The sequence below is a fragment of the Podarcis filfolensis genome, assembly GCF_964270895.1.
Source record: "Podarcis filfolensis genome assembly, chromosome: 14".
NCBI classification, from domain to species: domain Eukaryota; kingdom Metazoa; phylum Chordata; class Lepidosauria; order Squamata; family Lacertidae; genus Podarcis; species Podarcis filfolensis.
Window position 1 is genome coordinate 19,129,381 of NC_139616.1, and position 22,581 is coordinate 19,151,961.

At 43.6% G+C, this 22,581-nt stretch overlaps 1 protein-coding gene across 2 annotated transcripts in view; it reads right to left on the reverse strand.

The window, feature by feature from the left end:
* AGBL1 (AGBL carboxypeptidase 1) overlaps positions 1-22,581 on the reverse strand; it is a 413,737-nt gene that overhangs the window by 109,735 nt on the left and 281,421 nt on the right. For both annotated transcript variants that reach the window (XM_083586327.1, XM_083586328.1), the window contains exon 22: positions 13,594-13,757. In XM_083586327.1, coding sequence (XP_083442453.1) covers positions 13,594-13,757 — 164 coding nt within the window. The remainder of the gene's footprint in view (positions 1-13,593; positions 13,758-22,581) is intronic.

A 22,581-nucleotide genomic window follows, 5' to 3' on the forward strand; every position in this document is an offset into this window, starting at 1 on the left:
CAATGCACTCCCCCCGGCCCCAATTAAAATAGGAAGGACAGTTTACTCTTAGACTGGGAATGATATTGCTCTTGATCAGCTCCTAGCACAATGGGAAGGTATCCTTCTCAGTGCTATTTTTCTAGAAAGAGAGGTGCTGGAACTTCTTAGACTGGGAATGATATTGCTCTTGATCAGCTCCTAGCACAATGGGAAGGTATCTTCTCAGTGCTATTTTTCTAGAAAGAGAGGTGCTAGAACTCACCATGAACGTCTCCCTTGTTTTCTTATAATGGCAATGGCGTCCATCTGAGAGGTACCGGAACTGAGTTCCGGCTGAAAAAATGCCCTCCTCCTTTAACATTCCAGTTTTACAGCCCAATTGACAGTATCCCATTCACCAGGGCTCAGGGAGGCAGCAATTCTCCATTTCATTCTTTTGTTGTTCCACCCTTCGCTGTCTTGAATCAGCAAGGTCCTCAGGCACCAACCCTGAGAAGGAGATAGATCCACTCCCTGGCTCACCACATGTGGAACCACAGGTACAACAGCACACATCTCTTCGCCAGAATACCAAGGCGATACCTCTGCCACCAGGCTCCAATGACCAGCCCATACTTTCCTCAGGAGATCAGGAGAGCCAGGAGGAGATATCTCAAGGCCTAGAATAAGTCATGCAGGGGTGGGAGGAGAGACTTGGCAAAGTGCCCTCCTTGGGGGGGGGACACCCTCACATAAATTAAAAACTGTCCAGGGGCCAAAGTGCTTGAGATTGCATATGACATAAAATTAAAATGACAAAGAAGCGAACACAGCAGCTCAGGAATGACAGGTACTCTATGCAGGTGTCTGGATTTTTGTACAGCTTACAGTTGCTATCTTCTTCTTCTTTTTGAAATAATAAAAAAGTAATTGTTTTGATTTGGACTATGGAACCCTACATAAATATAGCCCACAAATCTTTTCCCTCTTGGTATGTTTTATTATCGATGCAGTAAATTGCATAGCTGTATCTTATATTTCCTTATTGGCAATTGTGACAACACAGAGAGATATAGTTCATTTCTTTTTTCTGCAACCTGTGTGTTATAAAATTCATTACAAATAATTAGGGGGGAAATGAATGTGGGTGGAGGATACACATGCAAGAACATGAAGGCCCTGGAAAAAAACTACAGAAAATTGGCCAGGTGTGCAGTATCAAATTTGGGGATGGGAAAGAAACTAGGCAGGGGGCAAATAGACAGAAATGGAACAATGCAGTTCTCCTAACATTTCAGTTCCCCCTTTCAGCAACAGGAGCAGGACATTCAAAACTCCAAAATATGGGGGAAATTTCAGACGGGGGAAAAAAATCTGCATGAAAATTTGTACTCATTTTCATGAGCATTTCTCCTAATAGGACACATTTTTGTACACAATTTTGACTAGCACGTGAGTCTTTGCATACAACATCCCCCTGATAGGATGCATCCTTGTATATTATTTTCATCAACACACACATTTTTGTTATGCATTGGTTCAATAGGTGTGAATTCAGGAGGTCTGGTGAATGAGTTTCTCCCCTCATCCCTGTCAAGCTGCAGATGGTGACCAACCTCGCATACTCTCTTATTCACAACCTTTTCCTCTAAGCTATGTATTTGACAGTATTCGGCTCCACTAAACATGGCAATTTGTTTTCCTGCCCGCAGTTTCCAATACATACATCTCTTGGGACCAAGGTAGACAGGACAACTTACATCTCCTTGTTTGCTTCAGGCATCGGTCTCCACCCACTCTGGGGAGAACAAGCGTAATAATACATAAATAAAAACTCCCGCCACCGCCACCCCCATCCTGCATATTACAAGCTCCTTTGATGTAATGGTGACCATAGAAGGCAGTTGCTCGAGATCAGCATCTCAAAACCTGATGCTGATGGTACCGCCAAGGACATTTTTAATGATGGATCAAGGACATTGGCTGGCTGTTTATGAGAAGAGTTGTTTAAACAGGCTGAGTGACAGTCTTAGCATGCAAAAGCAGCTTCTCACACACAAAATAATCTAGGAATGCAAGCATGAGAGTCTAAGGAAGAAACTATGTCTTAGTTTTCCATCTTTTCTGATCCACGAGCCACCTTTAACTTTAGTCTTTTCATTTTATGAATGTACATATTCCTGCTTTTCTCTATACAATAAGGGTGCGGATCCTGTGACCTTTCAGATGTGGTTGAATTCCAGCTCTCAACAGCCTCAGCCAGCATGGCCAATGGGTAGGCATGATGGGAGTTGCAGTCCAACAATATCTCAAGGGTCAAAGGTTCTTCATCCCTGGTCTAGGATGATCAGATGCCATTGTGTAGAAGAGGATGCCTTTGTTGATGCAGCTTTTCATGCAGAGATGAGAAAAGCTACACAGAGGGATGGGGAAATCTGTCAATTTGAGTTCCCTCGGTTTCTCATTTTTCTTGAACCTTTCAATTTCTGAATTATTATTATTTTGTTAAAAAAAAATCATGATAAAAATTCATCAACATTTTAGTGCAAACTTCTTCTAATAGACACAAGTTTGTATACCACTTTAACCAGTGCTTTTCTTCTAGACAAAAAGGTGCCCGTACTGCGTAGCCTTGAGTATCCCCGGGGGGGGGGGTGAGCACTGTTTCCCTTACAATAATGCATTTTTCTATGTTTAATGCATTTTATGGACACTTTACCTGAGTATATGCAATTTGCTTTACATTATTTGGCTGGAGAACTGAAGAGCAAAATTTGCAGAAGTGCAATATTTGAAGGATGGCTGCGTTCTGGTCCTTGTATTGTTTTGGAAATTGAGAAATAGGCAGGGTCACTTTTAAATGCTAACTGAATCAATTTTCTGCCCCTTCCCAAGCTACATGTGCCAGAATCTCTTCGTCTCCTATCTGATAAAAATATAGAAGGCCTCCTGCCTCCACAACTAGTGAGTCTTTCACCTGTTTTTGCTTTCCCATAAAACAAGAAAGGAGATTCCTACTAAACATCAGGAAGAACTTCCTTACAGTAAGAGCTTTTTGACAGTGGAACAGACCCCCACAAGATGTGGTGGACTCACCTTCCTTGGACATTTTTAAGCAGAGGTTGGTTGGCCACCTGTCATGTATGATCAAGTTGAGATTCGTGTGATGCAAAGGGCTTGGACTAGATGACCCACAGGGTCGCTTCCAACTCAACAATTCTATGATCCATAAGTTTAAGGCATGACTGACTGGGAACAGTTGTGGACCACAGGTATGAAATTTACGGCATGCAATGCCTTAAGAGAAAATATTATGAAAATGATATACAGGTGGTACATGACCCCAGTCAAGCTTGCAAAAATTTACCATTTGCCCGATAATAAATGTTGGAAATGTAAAGAAAATGAAGGTACATTCTTTCACCTTTGGTGGACGTGCCCTAGGATTAAGGCTTTCTGGGAAATGATTTATAATGAATTGAAAAAGGTATTTAAATATACCTTTGTGAAGAAACCAGAGGCTTTTCTCTTGGGCATGGTCGGCCAATTGGTGTTAAAAAAGGATAGAACTTTCTTTATGTATGCTACAACAGCAGCAAGAATACTCATCGCAAAGTATTGGAAGACGCAAGATCTACCCACTCTGGAAGAATGGCAGACGAAGTTGATTGACTTTATGGGATTGGCAGAATTGACTGGCAGAATCCGTGACCAGGGAGAAGAATCGGCAGAAGAAGAATGGAAGAAATTCAAAGACTATTTGCAAAAATATTGTAATATTAAGGAATATTGAGTGATGTTGGATTGAAATTAAGGGGTTATCAGCTGTAATGGTATAAAAGAATATGAAAAAATAGTTCTTTTTTTGTATATAAGAAAAGTATAAGTTACAATAATTTAAGAAGATGGATAGAAAATAAGGTTTTTAGCTGTAATGCTATGAGATAAGGATTTGCTGGATGAACAATTTGAACTGGAATACAAGAAGGGGAGGTATGAGGAGGTCAGGGAAATATGTTATTGAAAAAGATATGAAATTTATGTGTTTTTAATATTTTTTCTTTTTAATTTTTTTCCTTTTTTCCTTTTCTTTTTAATTTTTTTCCTTTTTTTCTTGGTTTGTACAAAATGGAAAATCTTAATAAATATCTTCTTTAAAAAAAAAACAATTCTATGATCCTATGAAAAGAGAATGGTGGTGATTGGAGATGTACTGCAACGGGGGTGGAGGGAACAGGGCTGTTCCATCTGTTCTGCTGAGAAACCAACTGCCTCTGGTTCTCCTTCACCACCTGGTGGCAGCTGAGAGACCAGCAGAGACCATCTGTCTTTGCCATGGGTAGGCAAACTAAGGCCCAGGGGCCGGATCCGGCCCAATCGCCTTCTAAATCTGGCCCGCGGACAGTCCAGGAGTCAGCGTGTTTTTACATGAGTAGAATGTGTGCTTTTATTTAAAATGCATCTCTGCGTTATTTGTGGGGCATAGGAATTTCTCCATTCCCCCCCCCCCAAAAAAAATATAGTCTGTCCCCCACAAGGTCTGAGGAACAGTGAAATGGCCCCCAGCTGAAAAAGTTTGCTGACCCCTGGTCTTTGCCTTCCTTTTCCCCTCTTATGTGACCTAACAGTGGCCACTCCATCAGTCTACCTGCACTGCTTCTATCCTAGCTGGTTGCTATGAAAGCCATGCTGTGTAAATGTTGCACTCCAGCTCCCATCATCCCTGATTTTTGACCATGCTGGCTTAGGCTGATGGGAGCTGTAGTGCAATGAAATCTGGAAGGGACCATGCTGCTTAGCTCTGGACTAGATTTTCCACCTTCCCTATATTAGGCAGTGTCAAAGCTTGAAGGGAAACTGACAAGTCTTTGTTCGGTATTTGATAATGATTTCAGAGCAGAGCCAGATTTAGGTCTGATGAGGCCCTAAGCTAATGGGGCCCTTTATATGTCCAGCTGTCCTTTGTCAACAACAAATTGCCACTGTTTTTTTGTGTTGAATATATGCTATATGGTAATTTATGAACCTAATAGGTATCTAAAGCCATTTGCACATAAAAAAATATGTATTACTTTCTAAGGGAAGGTGTGGTTTTGGAATGCCTTGGTTTTGGAACAGACTTCTGGAATGGATTAAGTTTGAGAACCAAGGTGCTACTGTATATAGAAATGAGCAAACCAGTGATATTTTAGGGAGCAGGCTAGCAGGCGGGGCCCATTACTTACATCATAGGAGCCTATACAACACAAAACACTTGCTTTATGTAGGCTTTATTTTATTTGTTTTTTATCTTATATTTTGGAAATTTACACCCAGTTTTTTTTCCTTTAAATTTTCTGGGAGCCCCCAAGAGAGTGCAGCTCTAAGCTATAGCTTGTTTAGCTTTTACGTAAATCTGGCACTGTCTCACAGGACATACAGCCCCTGGGCTATTTCATGATAGGGAGGAAAAGGAGAAGTAACAGTTGTTGATTGGATAATATGCATCTGATGGAGACATGGGGCCTGGTTATTTGCAGCCCTGTGCTCTTGGGTAATTTGAATAACCTCCATGAATCGCATTAACAAGCATCACAATTGTAGGAGTTTGAAGTTTCCAGCTTTGATGTCTTCAGTTTCAGTTTCCAAACCAGCACCCCGTGCCCGCCCTGTCCTCAGATTTAGTAGATGCTATTTGATAAATTAATTACCTTGGCAGTGGTGTGCGCAATTTGAGCCCCGCCTGGCACTCAAGTCTTGGTCGGGTGTTTGATAACAATCTCAGGGGCCGTGCAGCTCCTAGGCTATTTCATAATCAAAAAATGTCAATCGGATAATACGAAAATGAGCAAACAGAGGAAGGCACAGACAGCTCGGGAAAAAGCATTAATGAAAAGTCACTGAATTAGAATGGCCCACCTGTGGATGCCTACGTGGAGTCCATCTGAATACCAAACATATTCATTACCGCCAGCTCTGCATGACTGAGTCTCTGAAGAAGGCATTGGGACTGAGCTGGCATAATAGGAAGAAAGGGATGGAACAGTTTGCAAGGATAACAAAGCACTCTTCAGGTCAAAGCCACTATGCCCCTGAGTGGTTGTTGCAGTCAGGTCCTGCTCATGAACATCCCATAGGCACCCTGTTGGCTACTGCTGAAAACAAGACAGGGGTGTAGCGGAACAGGGCGATGGCTGCAGGCACATTTTTCTGGGAGGTGCTGTTCATTTGGCTCCACACTCCGCCCTGCCAGCCCTGAGCCTCTTTGCGATGCTGGGATCATTCCAGCCTTGTAAAGTTGTAGAGGGCTGGCAGGGCACCATGAGGAGGATGCAACAACCACACGCCCTTCAATCCCAGGCTCACCCTTGCTTTGTGAGGCTGGGTTTGAAGGGTGCATGGCGGTTGTGTCCTTCTCACCCTGCCCTGCTAGACCTGAGCCACTTTGCAAGGCTGGGATGATCCAAGGGCTGTGTTGGCCAACCGGGCTCCCTTCCCCCATGCACAGGCAGGCAGGCAGGCAGGCAGCGCAGCATGGCCCCGCTTGGCCCCAGTGGGGGGATCGCTCTGGCAGCGTCAATGGTGAGGGTTGAGCTGGGCTGCCACAGTGGGCTCCATTCACCTTCTGTGCCCCACCAACCCTGGTACCTGCAAACCATGCTACACCACTGGAACAAGATGCTGGAGTGGATGGGTCTTTGTCCTGATCCAGCAAGTCTCTTCTTATGTTTATAAGGCTTATTTATTTGAGTAGAAGAATAGGGGAGAACCAGGACATACTTCCTAGCCTCACCCCTTTTGTATAGCAGAATACTCTTTCTATTTGTGTAGGCTGCTCACATGATTTAGAACTCTAAGGGTCAAATTACAAATTCTCTTCGAAAACTGCTTTGAGGGAGGTTATCCCCCCCAAAAAAAATCAGGCAATGTATAAAGTTTATGAAATAAATAAAACCAGCCCAATCTGTCAATGCTTCTCTTAGTTTTCTCATTTTTCCAATCTTAAGATCAGTTCTACAGATTTCCGCATCACTGTGATTCTATACACAAACACACACATATGAATGAAAAGGTCCTCGTGGACATCCACTGGCATTTCAGTGTGAAGTTTTTCCTTACATACACATATTTTTATGTAATTTTTCATTAATACAATGCATTTTTGTATGTTATTTTCACTAATGTGTACATTTTAGTGCACATTTGATGCCTTTAGGTACATATTTCCCCATGTTACTTGACATTGTGAAATTTGGACAAGCATAGTTCCAAAGGATGGCTGCTTCTCAGTTCATATGTTGTTTTGGAATGTGAAAATTGATTAAATGTGAACTGAATTTAATTTATTCCCCACCTCTACCCCAAAGCTGTCACTGAGTTGGAGCAAGAAAGGAGGCCTGCTACATCTACTGGAACTGCTTCCAAGTCCAGTTGGGTCCAGGATTATTTGCTACTGAATATGCCACTAATATGCCGCCTCAAATGACTATTGCGGGCAACCCTCATTCAGCACAGAAGCATTCTCTTGGAAACAAATGGCTTTATAATTCCTGAAATGCACACAGGAGATTTCCAAGCCTAAGTTCATGGGAGGAATAATAGGAAAAGCAGGAGGGAGTAAAAAGCCGGACTAGGAAAGGGAGCTGGATGCCTATCCCAGTAGAGCTTTTGTTTCTCTCCAGAAGAGGAAGCAATCACAATTGCCGTCTCCTCATTGGCCGTGACAAATGCGAAGGAACTCAGAGAGTGTTGACTAGAACCTAATCGCTTTTCTGGCAAATGAGCCATGAAAGCTATTGTCAAAAAACATGATGTCCAAAGTGTTTGCTGGCACTTCATCTTCCCAGCTGAGAGAACTCCTGGAGGTTTGAGGTGATAGGGAGAGGTTCTGTAAATGCAACAGCCGTGACACTTTCAGGTATGTTCCTAGAGCATTCTGAGGAAGCCATCATACAGCTGAAATACCTTCTCCCAATTTTGCCACCCGTTGGAAAGCAACAAACAACCCCTAGGCACGCACACAATTTTTAAAAAAATATTTTTCTTTTTTCTTTTATTCTTTATGGTTTTGTTTCTGTGCAAACACCTATGAAGTATCTGGCCTTCCTATTGGTGGCAACAAGCATGCACCTACTGGCTGCCCCTGTTTTAGGTGCAAAATTTAAGACTGAAGGCAGGAACCATTGACCTCACTCTAATTTGGCTTGAGTTGGCACCATGTAGCTCTGTGTAAAGCCAATTAAGAAGGAGGCTGTGGAATATTGCCCTTTCTCTTATTTGGCTTCAAAATGATTTCAGATAAATCATGAGATTTGGCTATATGATGACAGCTATATAAATTCCAGAGTGAGGACAATGCTTCCTGCCTTCATTTTAACATCACATTGGTGAAAAGAAAGAAAATGTTGACCAGCAGGAGTGATATGCACAGTTTCTTCCATTGCCTGAACCATGGATATATGGCACAAAAAGGGAACAATTGGGTGGCCTTTGATTCTTGCTATGAATGTTTTGTATTATTATTTTTTAACATGCACACATTATACATAAATTGCCTTGCATATCCATTGGCAGATAATTGTCGCAGTCCAAACAGGAGCTTCATTGCTTTACTTTTTTCCTAAAGCTTTGTTTGTTGACTTCATTAAAGTTGTTCATTGTTAGAGGGATGAAGGCTGCAATGCTAACCATGTCTACTCAGAAGTAAGTTCCACTGATTTCAATATTAGGAGAAATTAACAAAATTCTTTAAAAAAATTCATGAGCATCTGGGTGCAAATTTCTCCTAATGAACACAATTTTGTATGCAGTTTTGACTAATATTTTGTATGCAGTTTTGGCAAGCAATTATCCACATTATAACACATTGCTTCATGTTATTTTCACTATTATTTTTTATGCAGACTTTCCACTAATAAATGCATTTTTGTCAACAATGGTTGTTGGAGAACAGCATCTCAAAATTATGGATAATGGCTAATTTTTGCTGATGGGTGTATTTCCATTCTCACATTGTTTTGGAATGTGTGAATTTGATAAATTCGCCTTTCTATGCAGACTAAATTGAATTTCTCTCCCAATCCCTAGTCTTACCCACACATCTTGTTATAGAGTCAACCCTATCACAAAGCTAGGGGATATGTTGGCAACAGTACCACTGCTCTCATCATGCTACCAATGGGAAATGCTTCCAGCTCCACTTTTGTTCTAAAAGATCACTTAATGTCAGCTACAGAAGTGGTCATATTGTACTGTCTCTGAGCCAACATGACAAATAACACAAAGCCTAACTTTCCAACCAAGTGTTCCACACTGGCAATGCCCTTTGCAAATGTCTCTGATCAGGTGAGTTCAGAAAGGAGGAAGGTGTGCTGTCAGTTCCATGCTGGAAAAGACATGGAGCTGAAACAGTTGAGAAAGGTGCATTAAAGGGCATCTATACAGATAAGCCCTGACAGGTAGAATCAGTTGCTGTCGCAAGACAATGCTCACCTGGAGAGTGACACTGCCAGCTATATCAGGTGCTGGAGCAAAGGGAAACTTGTATAGGAGACAAAGAATAGAGATTTGTAAGAGAAGGGGGATCAGTAAAGATGAAGAGACAATTGATCGGCGGCAGAGTGTATGCTTTGCATACAGAAGGTCCCGGGTTGGATATCTGGCACCTGTAGTTAATTTCTATGACTCTCTTGGTCTTCTCTAGGTAACAGGCTACGGACAAGACCTCTGGGTTGTGTTTGTCTTGTTGGGCCACAGGTTGTGCAAAGTTGTAGTCTAAATGAACCTCTCATTTCACATTCAGGGAGAGGTCAAGGATTAGAGGTCAACTGCAACACCTTGGCATGCAGAAGGGAGCAGGCTTGATCCTAAAACTCTCTTCATGCAAGAGTGGGAACCCTTTTTCATCTGTCAAGTGCCATGATCATTTGGGGATAATCTGTCGGGGGCTGCATGGCCAAAAGTGAATGAGCACACTTCCCTGCCCCAAACTCACTTTCTTCTATGCTCTTCCATCCCCCCTTTTTTTTCCTTGCCACACAGAACAGGCTGAGGGCTGCATTAAATTGGGTCAAGGCTTTCATGCTACCATTAGGCTGTATGTTGCCCACCCCTGTCTTAAGGGATCTCAGGTGGCAGGGAAAGTCCTCAATCTACCTGGGACCTCCAAGAATTGCAGTCAGTGAAGACTAGATTATACTGTGTTAAGTAGACCAAGTAGACCAGGATAAGGCGGATACATAGGGTAATATTTGGTGGTGTGTTCTTTCAGGATCCTTTTGTAGCGATCCATGTAGTGATCAATTTTCTTTATGTATATCCGTATGCAAACTTTGCTCATATTTATTATGAGTCTAAAGCGGTAGGCTTACAATGATTTTAAAGCCATAACACAGTTTAAAGCCACCAAGGAAGCTGTCATTAAGTTAACAGCAATTCAATTAAATGCTGTCGCAAAGGATCGCAATACCAAACACAGCCATAAAACACAGCTTTCTACGTTTCAACCAGCCCCAAAACATGAGTCTTGCATTGCTTCTGAAAACTTAGAGAAGAAATATAACTCACAACCATGTACCCACCACATACTTTCACTGTTCCTTTATGGCTTTATAAGCCATCCATCATTTTGCAGTGTGTATAATATGATAAAACCATTACAAAATGTAGTCACAATTCTGAAAGCAGCAGAATAATAAAAACAGATATTGGCAGTAGAAACAGTAACACACACACACACACACACACACCAAAGGATCAACCTAAGCCCGCTAGAATGATTATTGATCTTCATCTGGTGGGTTGGGATCCATTACTGACTTGTATCCTGAGCTAAGGTGGGTCACAAGAACAGCAGCACCTCCAGACAAATGCATGGTTAAAATAAGCCAAGAAATTGGTTTGGTGGACTCTCCTCCAGGGCCGTCTTTAGCATATGCGCCGCCAGGGTGCAAAAATCCACCCAGCACCCCCAAATTTAGTCTAGACGCCCCCAACTTTTTTGGGGGAGCCAAAGTTGTTGATCATTTTTTAGGGGGGACAAACTCAAAGTTGTTCAGCGTTTTGGGAGGGGGGATCACTCACCTGTAACAACGACACAGCAGAAATAACTGCTTTTGTTTCCTGACTCTTTGGGAGTATTTGATGCTGCAGAGTAACAGAGCGATGGAGGAGGTTGGCAGGGACTTTTGCTCCATTGCTTTTCACTGCTGCCAATCGAGAGGGACCGGTATACAGTAGGTATACATTTGGCGCCCCCCAGAATTTGGTGCTGGGGTGCCCCACACCCCTTGCACCCCGGGGTAAAGATGGCCCTGCTCTCCTTCATTGGAGGTTTTTAAAGAGAGATTGGATGGCCATCTCCCAGGGATTCTTTAGCTGTGATTCCTGCATTGCTGGAGGTTGGACTAGATGACCCTCATGGTCCCTTTCCAACTCTACTATTCTATGAGTCTATGATCTTCAAATGCATGTTTGAGTTAAAGTTGAGTCCTGTATCTGAAACTGTGGAAGACTACTGAGCTAGATGACATGTCAGAAAACCTGGCAATTAATTCAAAGTCTTCCCCTGGTCTCATGAAGACATCAGGCTTGGTGCATATCAAGAAAAGCAACGGGTCACATTAAGAAAGAGATACAGAGCTTTGGACCAAGGCTTCACTGCCACCGAAGGGCTCTGCCGATAAATCCTGCTTGCCCCAGCAACCTCACCCTCCATGCTGCTTTGGCTACTGGATGTCTCAGGATACACCTATCATAGACGCTGGCTTAGTCCAAGAAACAGAGCTGCTGATTCATGCAGTATAATGTATGATATGGAAACACAGCTGCGCAATGTCACTTTTTTGAGCACCACCACCATTTCCCATCTGGTCGAAAGAACCTGTACTCAAATGAATTTTCTCACGGTTATTTCAGCACATCTTGTTCTCAGGATCTCTCCCTCGCCACCCCACAAGGCTGAGATGCAAGAGGGGGATGAAATAAAGTCAAATCACCAAAAAGGAGTAGAAGAGAACAAGCAGCATGCTTTGCTTCCAGGTCAAGACGAAAGCCAGTGATGCTGATGGACTTCGTTCTGCCCTCAATTTTTGCTGGTGCCCTTCTGCCTCTGAGCTGACTTGACCCTCAACACCACCACCTGCCTTCCTGCAACAACTATCTGCCTTTTAAAGAAAATTCTTGGCTCTGCCAGGTGTTTGGAATGTTCCTTCCCTATCTCCAAGTTATTTTAACTCAAAAGGCTTTCGCAGCTCTCCTGCTCTGAAGTCAGGTTTGATTTATGCCTGGAATCCATCCGTCTGGCCAGGCTTGAATAGCTCCCTTTAATGACAAGCGGATTGCTTGTCAGGCGGCTGTCCGTGGCACGGCTGGTGTTTGGAACACACAGTAATTGCTTCATTTATACGCTCACATGTACAAGCGAGCATGACTAATCTAAAGAAATGTCTCTATTTTTAAGGCTATTTGCCCCCTTCTCTCTCTCCCTCTCTCTCTCTCTCTCTCTCTCTCTTTCTCTCTCTCTCTCTCCTTCCATAAACATTAAAAATGATGAACAAGACTGTAAATATGGTCTCCAGCAACACGAACAGGTGGTGCTAATGGCTGTTAAAGCATCCCTGAAGGGAGAGGATGGGAACCCACCATAAATTATGGGGTATTTCTGCAACAGTGAGAGAGGGGATACCATTGCTTTCTGGGGGAAATGGAAGGCGGGATCAGTTCAATGGGAGACCCATTATGTGAGCTGCAACTCTTAGCAAATTGTGCTTTCTTTCTATGCTGTTCTTGGAAAGATGTTAGGTTGGCATGTAGGCATGTGCCTAGGAAGTAAGCATATCTTAGATCTGGCCAAATTATTTGGGTCCACAAACTCTGTAAGGCCAGTTGCATGAGACGATCATTCTCTTTGTAGTCTTGTTGTTGCACACACTTTTAAGGAAATATTATTGCCCCAACTTGGACGTACAACCTGGGAATCATCCATCTCTATCCCCATCTCCAGCAAGCCTCCATTACAGCTCCCAGAAACAGACTTGGGAAACACACAGAGAATTAGGCAATAGTAAAAGCCTCTACTTTTCAGGTAGCATTAAGACTTTAAATACGAAAAAACCACCTGGGGGAGGGGAAGAATCAGCCCATGCACTTAAAAGAATTTATTTTGCTGGTTCCTTTCCGTGCCTCAAATCACAATATTGAATTTACTAGCAAACTTACTATCTGGCTGGCAACATAGCATCAGATAAGTATCACACCACACAATAAAAAAAATCCCATTGCCTGATGCCTTGAGGATCAAGAACAGTCACTAATCTGAATTAGGTGGCTATGTGTCCTATTTTACAGTGGATAGTCCTTTATTTGAAAGAATTCTCTATTTGGAGGGGACTCTGGTCCATGTGCAGTTTAGAAAATCATAAGCCAAGAGCCTTGGGCCTTGAAGTTGCCCAACAACAGTTAGCAGCTAACACCTAGATGCTGTTCACATGTACTACTGACAAGCCAGGTGTCCCCCATCTTATATTTGTGCAGCTGTTTATGAAAATTTATGCAAATGTGTATGCTGTTTAGGTAGCCACCCTAGTGCTTCCATTGAGGCTAGATACAGATGTTGGGAACAAAATCAGGTGCAAATTGTGCTGCTATTCTGACCTTTGGGCTCGGAGGTCTGTGATTTCCTCTTCCACGTCCAGCAGAGCTGTTGCTTGTGCCATCACCTTCTTGCTGCAAGGCAGGGATTTCAGCTGCAGGATGAGGAGCCCAAGGCAAAACTTGGCTCCCATCTCCTCCAGTTCCCAAGTCCCTATTTGTAGACCCTGGGGGCACATAAATGGAAACCATCAGAGCTCCAAACGAAGTCACCAAATTAGGACTGAGTGAGTGTTGGAGTTTGGCAAATATATTGCAGTGGTGTACAGAAAGAAACAGGCTGACAAGATTACTGCATGAAAGATATAAAGACAATTTAAGGTTTATTAGTCACAGAAAACAAAGCAAATTCTGGGTTCAGGTTTTATCAGAGACCGAAACAGAGGCACTAGTACATGCTAACTCATACTGAGTGGCTTGAAAGGACTAACTTAGAGAAGAAGCAAGAAGGGCGTAAAAACTGGAAAGGAAGTAACCAACTTTATGGACAAGCAGAAGGAAGGAACAGGACAGGTGAAAGGGAAGGAACAGGTGAGGAGGAAGAACAGATAGGCAGAAAGACAATCGCCCCTATTGGTTCATGTAACTAATTGCAAGCATTATTGCTTTACACCCAACAGCGAGATCATCATTTTGCTACATGTTCCTGCTGAGGAAGAGGGCAGAAGCAAATGACAATCCAAACCAATGTAGGGCCAATAGGATGATCCATTAGCAGATAGATATTAATGCTGAGCTTTCATGAGAGCTGCCCATTTGAGCTGTATCATTCCTTTGATTGCACCAGTAAACCATTCAGATTCCTTCTTTTGGGGGGGAAAGAGCTATATCCTCCTTGGGAGAACCAAGAAGGCAAACACACTCAGGTCACATACACACTATTTAAAGCACATGACTTCCCCCAAAGAATCCTGGGGAACTGTAGTTGGTTAAGAGTACTGGGAATTGAAGTTCCATGGGGAGTAACCTACAGTTCTCAGGATTCTTTGAGGGAAGCCATGGCTGTTAAAGTGTTATAAATATGCTTTCCATAAACGGTGTGGATGTGACTGCCATCATTAACAGGGGCAGAAATAAAAAGGAAGATGGGTAAAGGGAACATAAGCAAAGGATCATCTGTTGAAGAACAAGCAAACAACAGGAAGCCAATTACAAGAAACACACCCAAGAATCACAACTGTAGGGTTGGAGGGAAGCCAAAGGTCATCTAATCCATCCCCCTGCAATGCAGTGAGAAGGCTTAATATCACATCATACTGGGAAAGGCTTAAGGACTCCAATCTGTGTGAAGCCGGTTTGAGAAACAACACATTGAACACTAATATTTTATAACGAAGTCAAGGTTACATGTGTATTTTTGGATGAAAAACCCAGCACTGGAAACTCAGCAAGTACACAATAAAGGGGAGTGTGAACGCAGGCTAGTTTTAATTCCAATCATATTGTAAGGAAAGTTCCCCAGCCCACGCCGAATCCACCCACCTCCTTTCCATTAAAAAAATATTTTTTTTATTTTAAAAAAACAGCATGTGAAACTGCATCCAGCTCCTTCAAACCGCCACGACTCAGCTTCAGCAAGCAAAGCAATGCTAACTCCAGCCCGGACAACTGCAAAACCTTTTATGTCTCCCCATCCTGCTGAATGCTGACTGCTGAAAAAGCGCCGAGGATGAAATGAAATAGTCACAGGGTCCTCATTTGCTCCCTGCGGGACACAAAGCCATTCTCAATTATTTCCAATGGGAGCCTCTCTATCCTGGGGCGGTGGGAATTGGACCCAGGTGCATGCAGGGAAGTGAGAAAGTGCCTGTGAACTCCCCTCTGCTTTGGCCCTCCTTGACCCTTGCTAAATGCATACATCGGAGCTCTCGCACAGAGGGCAGGCTCAATTGCCGCGCTGCCCAGCTCCTTTGCTATCAAGCCAGCCTGACCCTGCCGCACTAACCCCTCCCTGCCAAAGCTCATTGACACGGGCTCCCATTGCCATTACTACCAAAGAAGGTTTCCTTAGTAACAGCAACGAGCTGCTTCCCAAGGTGTGAGCTGCGTTCCAGCATGGCTGTGTTTCCTTTCTATGCTTGCGACTCAGATTAGGGGCTTTTATTAACTAGCAAAAAAATGTGCATTGTGATTGCTGGCTGGGGCAGAGGAAAGGTGTGTGCGCATGTTGCAGAGAGGCATTTGGGAGCCAGGCTGCCTGTTTTATTTGCCTCCCCCTTGCCACAGGGCCATGGAGTGCAGCCAGATTGCTTTGTGCCCAGGGCTTTGAAGCAAAACGATTGCCACTTTTCAGTCAGGGGATTCCCTATCAAAGGAAGGCATGGAGGCCCCAGCATTACACCAAGTCCTGGATCAGACTCAACCTGGACGCAAGGAGCCAGAATCCTTGGAGGTGAAGGCTTGGTGAGTATGGCCCCTGATGTCAAGACCAAGCAAGTCCTAGGTCTGAGGGAGAGATGGTGGCTCAAACAGAAACTTGTCCCATCAGGAGGACCATCCAACTCCTAAGAATTTGGACATGATCCTCAAGGAGACGCCTAGATCAGTGGTTCCCAATTAGCTAACTCCTATGGACCCCCAATGGCCAAGCCATTGTTATAAGAATTCTAAGGTTTCAAATATAAATTAAATGTTCATAAATGTACAAGGCAAAAGCATACAACCATGTGTCTGAAATAGTACAGGAGAGCAATCCTGAAGCCATTTTAACTCTCCCAGTGAACTCAAGTATTCCTCTGCAGTAAGAGAGGGAAATGGGGAAAACCTTCCCATTGTCTTTTTGCTTGCAAATCCCCTCTTAAGGGCATATTTGTGTATGACTAGTGTGAGCCTGTGACCTGGATTCAGGAACTAAACTATTAACCATCACAAAAGAATGGCCAGGCTGCCCAGGTAACACAATCAAGTGACCATTATCAGGTATCCTGGCAAACAGGATTTCTACTTTAGACCACCTCCTGTGATGTATTTCTGCTGTAGACCACCTCCTTCTGTGATGTATGCATGATTTTTTTTTGGGGGGGGAGGCCTTGGGCTACAGGGCGGGCAACTTCTATATAAGGGCTTGCACACCATTTTTCTGGGTTCTCTCCTCCCTCCTGCGTGTAGTGAGTGGGGACTCTGTTGCAACAGTTAATAAAGATCAGGCTTACTAGCTGCTTTGCTTCTCAATACACTCTTGTTGGTGTCTGTTACTGTACTTTCTCCTACCAGTAGGGAACCCACTTATATGGGCTCTTGAATATCCCTTAAGACAGGCATGTCCAAAGTCTGTTTCAGGGGCCTGTGGCAGTTTACTTCCTGGGGTAAAATCCTTTAAAAAACCCTGAACAAATTCAATCCAAAAAGAAGCTCAACTTCAGCTTGAACCCCAACTTCAGTCCTAAAAAAAGGTCAACAACTTTGGTCTGCCCTTTGGACAGTCCCCATGGCCCTTCACTTCATCAAATCTGGCCCTCTTTGAAAAAAGTTTGGACACCACTGCATAAGGGGAAAGGAGCAGGGGGGGGTTCTTATAACACCATGGAACCCCTAATTTTGAAAAAAAAAATGATATCTCTGCAGTCGTACCTCTGGTTGCGAATGGGATCCGTTCCGGAGGCCCATTCGCAACATGAGCAGAATGCAACCCTCATCTGCGAGTGCGCGGGTTGTGATTTGCCTCTTCTGCACATGACATTTTGCACGTCTGTGCATGCGCGGACGGCAAAACCCAGAAGTAACCCTTTCCAGTACTTCCTGTTGGCTATATGCAGTTTAGTAGCGCTGCAGAGAGCTTGCTGGGGAGACCATGCATAACAAGGAACTCAAAAATAACTTTAACAAGGTTTTAATAACAAAACAAAAACTCCTTTTACACTAAAGATAACCACAACAAACATGACCCAACCACCAACCCATCCCCCAGGGTAATGAGAGAGCTAGGTGCTGCTCCTTATATAGTATGCCCAAATGTTGCCACAGCTTAATTAACACAACCTAGCAGCACCTGCTATGTTTCACAGCTGTAAGACTGGGTTTTGTTATTTGCCCTGGCCCTTAAAGACGTACACAACTTGTGAAACAATAATGAACTTTCACATTTTACAGTGACCATTCAACACTTCCGGGTCGCTGCAGGGCGCAACCTGAAAACGCTCAACCTAAAGCAAAAGTAACATGAGGTAAGACTGTATGGTAGTTTTCATTATGTGAAAGGTGGCGCAGATCCCCTGGGTGTGTTATGTGGAACCCCTGGTGACCAAGGACCCCTAGTTGGGAACCACTGCTCTAGACGAAGGCAATGGATAGGAGAGTACATCTGCAAAGAAGGCATGACAGCAGAGAGGCCTGGCTGGGCAAACTGAAAGACTGCAGACATCCAGAAGACTCTGCTCAAGTTTGCTTCCATGTTTGCTCTCCAGCATGCAAAGGATGGCTCCTATTAGTATGCTGCCCGAGATCTCGCTGATGGAATTAGCGAGGAAGAAGACTGTCAATTTATTTATACCCAGCCTCAGGGTATTACAACCGTGTGTGTAAAGCTATTGTGATGCAGAGAGCATTCAGTGTGGTGCATACATGTATAGCCTGGCTAGGAACAAGGCGGATAATGCAAAGCCGCTGTCCCCAGAGAGAACACCTGGATTATTCTGCTGCCAACCAGAGGTCAATTTTTCAAACTTGGAAGGATTTCGTCTCTAAAAGAAGAAGAAAATCCTCAGTTCATCAATGCGTTTTTGGACTCTGCTTTCCTGATCCTTTGCATGGATCTCTAACACACTTGCCCTCCCTATTTTTAGATGAACTTTGCTCGATAATGCTTCTGCCGGCCACAGCAATATCCAAAGGTCTAATAATTAATGTATTTCTGTCTAGTTTTGTGGCTCCTCCAGAGGGCAGTTTGCCGAATAATGGAAAGGAATTGTTTGTGAACACGTTGAAACTAAATATTAGACCTTTCTTTGTAATTATTTGTGTAGTTCTGATAGCCTGTTTAAGTAATGACTTTCTGCTTGCTCTGAATTTCTTGCCAGGGTTTCTCCTACATACGTTCCAAGATTACTTTTTCATTTTCCACCTTTAATTCTTTTTTCCCCTTAGAGGACACATTTTTTCACTGCAAAAATATTTATTTCTGGTACGTTATATTTGGTTTTGTGGCGTGAGCTAATAATAATAATAATAATAATAATAATAATAATAATAATAATAATAATTTATTATTTGTACCCCGCCCATCTGGCTGGGTTTCAATGCTTATAAGCTTCTGGACATGAAGTGGGTTTCAGGCAGTACTCTGGGGAACACAGAGCTCTGAAGATGCTCCAGCAAGAAAAAAGATGGTGGGAAAGCCCTTATTTGGTATCAGTAGCAGGTGCTGCCTCGTTGTTAGTCCCACTTGTACTGCAAGGTCTTGCTTCACTCAAAGGGGCCTAACTTTCTCCAGTAATCTCCTGCAGTGATGCAGTAGGGGAGCCCCAGCTCTTCCTGGGCCTTTTGCAGTAGATTTCTCTGTGTTAGAGGACAGCAGCAGAGCCAGCTCACCCATGAGGTAGGGTGAAGCAGCTGCCTCAGGTGGCAGAAGCCCTTGAGGTGGTGCCCCCAGCAGATGCCCCACCTGCCTAGCCACCTCCACCGCTGCTGAAGCAGTGCCCCTACCCAGTGCCGATTTCCGGTGAGATCTCATGAGATCGTGCCAAAATCTTGAGACATCTCATGAGAACTTGGTGAGATCTCATGGGATCTTGCCAGAAATTGGAGCCACTCACAGTGCTGCTTCTCCACCAGTGGCAGGGGCAATGTAGCAGGTGATGTAGCAGCAGCCCTGGCAGTGGAGGTGGTGGGGTGGGTAGAGGAGATGAGCAGGTGGTCACTGTGGGATGGCATTCCTGTTTTGTCTCATGTGGTGAAACGGGATGTGCTACCCCTGGACAGCAAGGTCACATCTTTGGGCTGGGTGAGCGGTGGCGACATCACTCTGTAAGACAGAGTTATTCCACCTGGCCTTTAATTTGAATTCAGCCTGATCTTTTATTTCCCTTTTCTTCCCTCCTCCTCCCCTTTTATGAAGATTACCCGCTCTGAGACCCCACAGCTAATTCTCCCCTGGCCTCCTCGCTGGCCCAAGTAGGACCAATTCAGCCAGCTAGCCCTGGGGATTATCTAATGCTTATTTCCCCTAAATTGATTTCTGAATTTTGAATTTTATTGTTATTCATGTTTTTATACTGTATTTTATGCTGCTTTTACAATTATGTTTTAAATTTGTTGTTAGCCACCCTGAGCCTGGTTTTTGAACTGGGTAGGGCAGAGTATAAAAAATTATTATTATTATTATTATTATTATTATTATTATTATTATTATTCTACAAAGAGGCATCTGGCTCCTGGCTCCTGACACCCACTTCCTCACAGAGTGGACTTTAGTGATAAGGGAAATACTGTGGAAATGCACTGGGAAGTATGGAGTAATGTTTTCATTGGCATAGCATTATCTGATCACCACCAAAACAAATGCATGGTCCCTTCCAACTGTACAATTCTCTGATTCTGTGAAATCAGAAATGAATGCTGATTAAATAACCAATGTCATGAAATCTCCCTGCAAATTTAGCAAGGTTCAATGAACAGGTTTTCTGGAGGTGCCCTAACATGCTCTCCCTCCTCTCTCACCAGCCTGAAATTCAAATTGTAAGGTCCTTGGGGCACATACTGTATGTCACCCTTTGCCAGTGTGCACTGATTCTGCCAAATTAATAAAAATAACACCTGTTGTTTTTCAACAACTCAGGGAAGAGCAAGGATGGGTAAATCTGTGGATTCTGGTTTCTCTCGTCTCATTTTCCCAGTCTGAATTTCTGAAATAGACGAGGGGGGAACCATGTTCTCGGGAGAGCTGGAGGAAAAGTTCTCCCTTTGCCCCTCTACAAGGAACAAAAAAAAAAGAAGAAGCTCAGCCTGCCAACTCTGATTAAACCTCAGTACCCAAGCGTCTAAAGAGAGAAATCTGGTACCCAGGGATCAGGAGGATCCCTGTTTCCGCACTAACACACAACAATACTTTACCCGAGTACAGTGGTACCTCCGGTTATGAACTTAATTCATTCCGGAGGTCCCTTCTCAATACGAAACCACTTGTAACATGACGTGCACTTTCACTAATGACACCTCCCACTGCTCTGCTGCCGCATGACTTCTGCTCACATCCCGAGGCAAAGGTTGCAACCGGGAGCATCTACTTCCCGGTTAGCGGAGCTTGTAACCCGCAGCGTTCGCAAGGGGGACGGTACGTAACACGAGGTTCCACTGTATGTGCATTGGCTGGAGAAATGCATTGCAAAATTCGGAGAGGTGCAAATTTCAAAGAATGGCTGTGTTTTGGTTCATGTATTGTTTTGGAAAGCACAAATTGCAGTAGGTGGGTTCACATTTAAATGCAAACTAAATTGAATTCCTACACACACACACACACACTGCGCACCGGGAAGAGGTAGCGAATCACAAAGTAGGAGCACTCTGATGATCTCACTAAGTTGAAAAGTAAAACCCAGTCTCTGTTTGAAGTGAACAGTGTGTGTTAACAGGTAATCCTCCCTCCAAGGGTCTCCAGCTGTTACACTTGAGCTATCAGGTTTATCAAAGCAATGTGGGGCCCCAATAGAATCGCTAACCAGAGCAAGGACAATTACAATTTGGTGCTTCTCAGGTATATTATGGTTTTTATTATTATTACGTTTCTGCTCAGAGGTTGTGGGTATTTTTTAAAAGTTTCTTCATATCACCAAATAATGCCCCCGGGAATCATAAAACCACAGGAAACATTTCAGCACTGTGGCTGCAATGAGTTTTACAGACTGATTAGTATTTTGAAGGGAGAGGTTGCCATGGTATAATGGATCCAGAAGTGTCCCCCCCCTTTCTGTGCTGTTGTAGAGGGCACAGATATTGTTTCCTTCTCATAAGAACAAAACAGGGGCATAGTAAGCTTCCCTATATGTAATTTGGCTACAGACTTGGGAAGGGATGAAGAAATCCAGACCAGCCCCCATGGAACAGATGGTTCTCAATACAGGTTTCCTAAGAAGGATGAAAGCCACTATGAGAAGAACATGCCATACTGAGCCAAGACTGCACATTCCATGAGACACAGACATAGAAAAGTGTGACGCACAAATTCAAACCATTGGTCCATCTAGTTCAACACTGACAGCAGATATCCAGGGTTTCAGGCAGGGGCCATTTCCACCCCTACTCTGAGATGTCCATGATTGAACCTGGCACATTTTGAATGCAAAGCATATGCTCTACCACTAGGGATGTTGGAGAATTCCAATGGAAATGGGAGCAAAAATTGGCCATGTTCAGTTATTTGTCCCATGTCCAGAACAGAAATCAGTCCAGCAAATATTATTGGTATTCACTGTTGTTGCTTTCCAACTGCAAATGATACATAATTGATTACATGCTCCTGATTTGTGTTGCATTTAATTTGCACTGAAATGAATAGGGTGGGAAAATGTTAACGAGGGTGATATTATGTAACTTACATGGATGGCAAAATGAATAACAGTTTTTGGAGAAAGACAAACTGCAGCAGAATGGAAACAGTGTTGCATGCAACCAATGCAGGGCGACACAGAAAGCTATGCCTTCGTACATCCCTACCTACAACTGAGCAACTTCCCTTTCCCATTCTCTCCCTGCTGAATAATTCCCAGTTTAGTACTGCTGTACCATTGATCTAGTGGTGTGCCAGAGTCTATTCTCCAGTTGCTTAAATGTTTTCTTCCCCTCTGCAAAAGCAGCTTCCATTTTTGGGCCATTCTTGAGGCACTTCAGGATTTCTTTGGGATTTCAGTGGCTGTGGGGATTTGCCTTTCCCTTATTGTTGTGAAGTAGCCGAGGGTGGTACATTGGTCTTCTTCCTTTCCATTAAACATTTCTCCAGCACTTTGCAGCCTCCCTGGCTGTCCACACTTCCTGATCTGAAAAAGTCCCAGTTATTCTGTG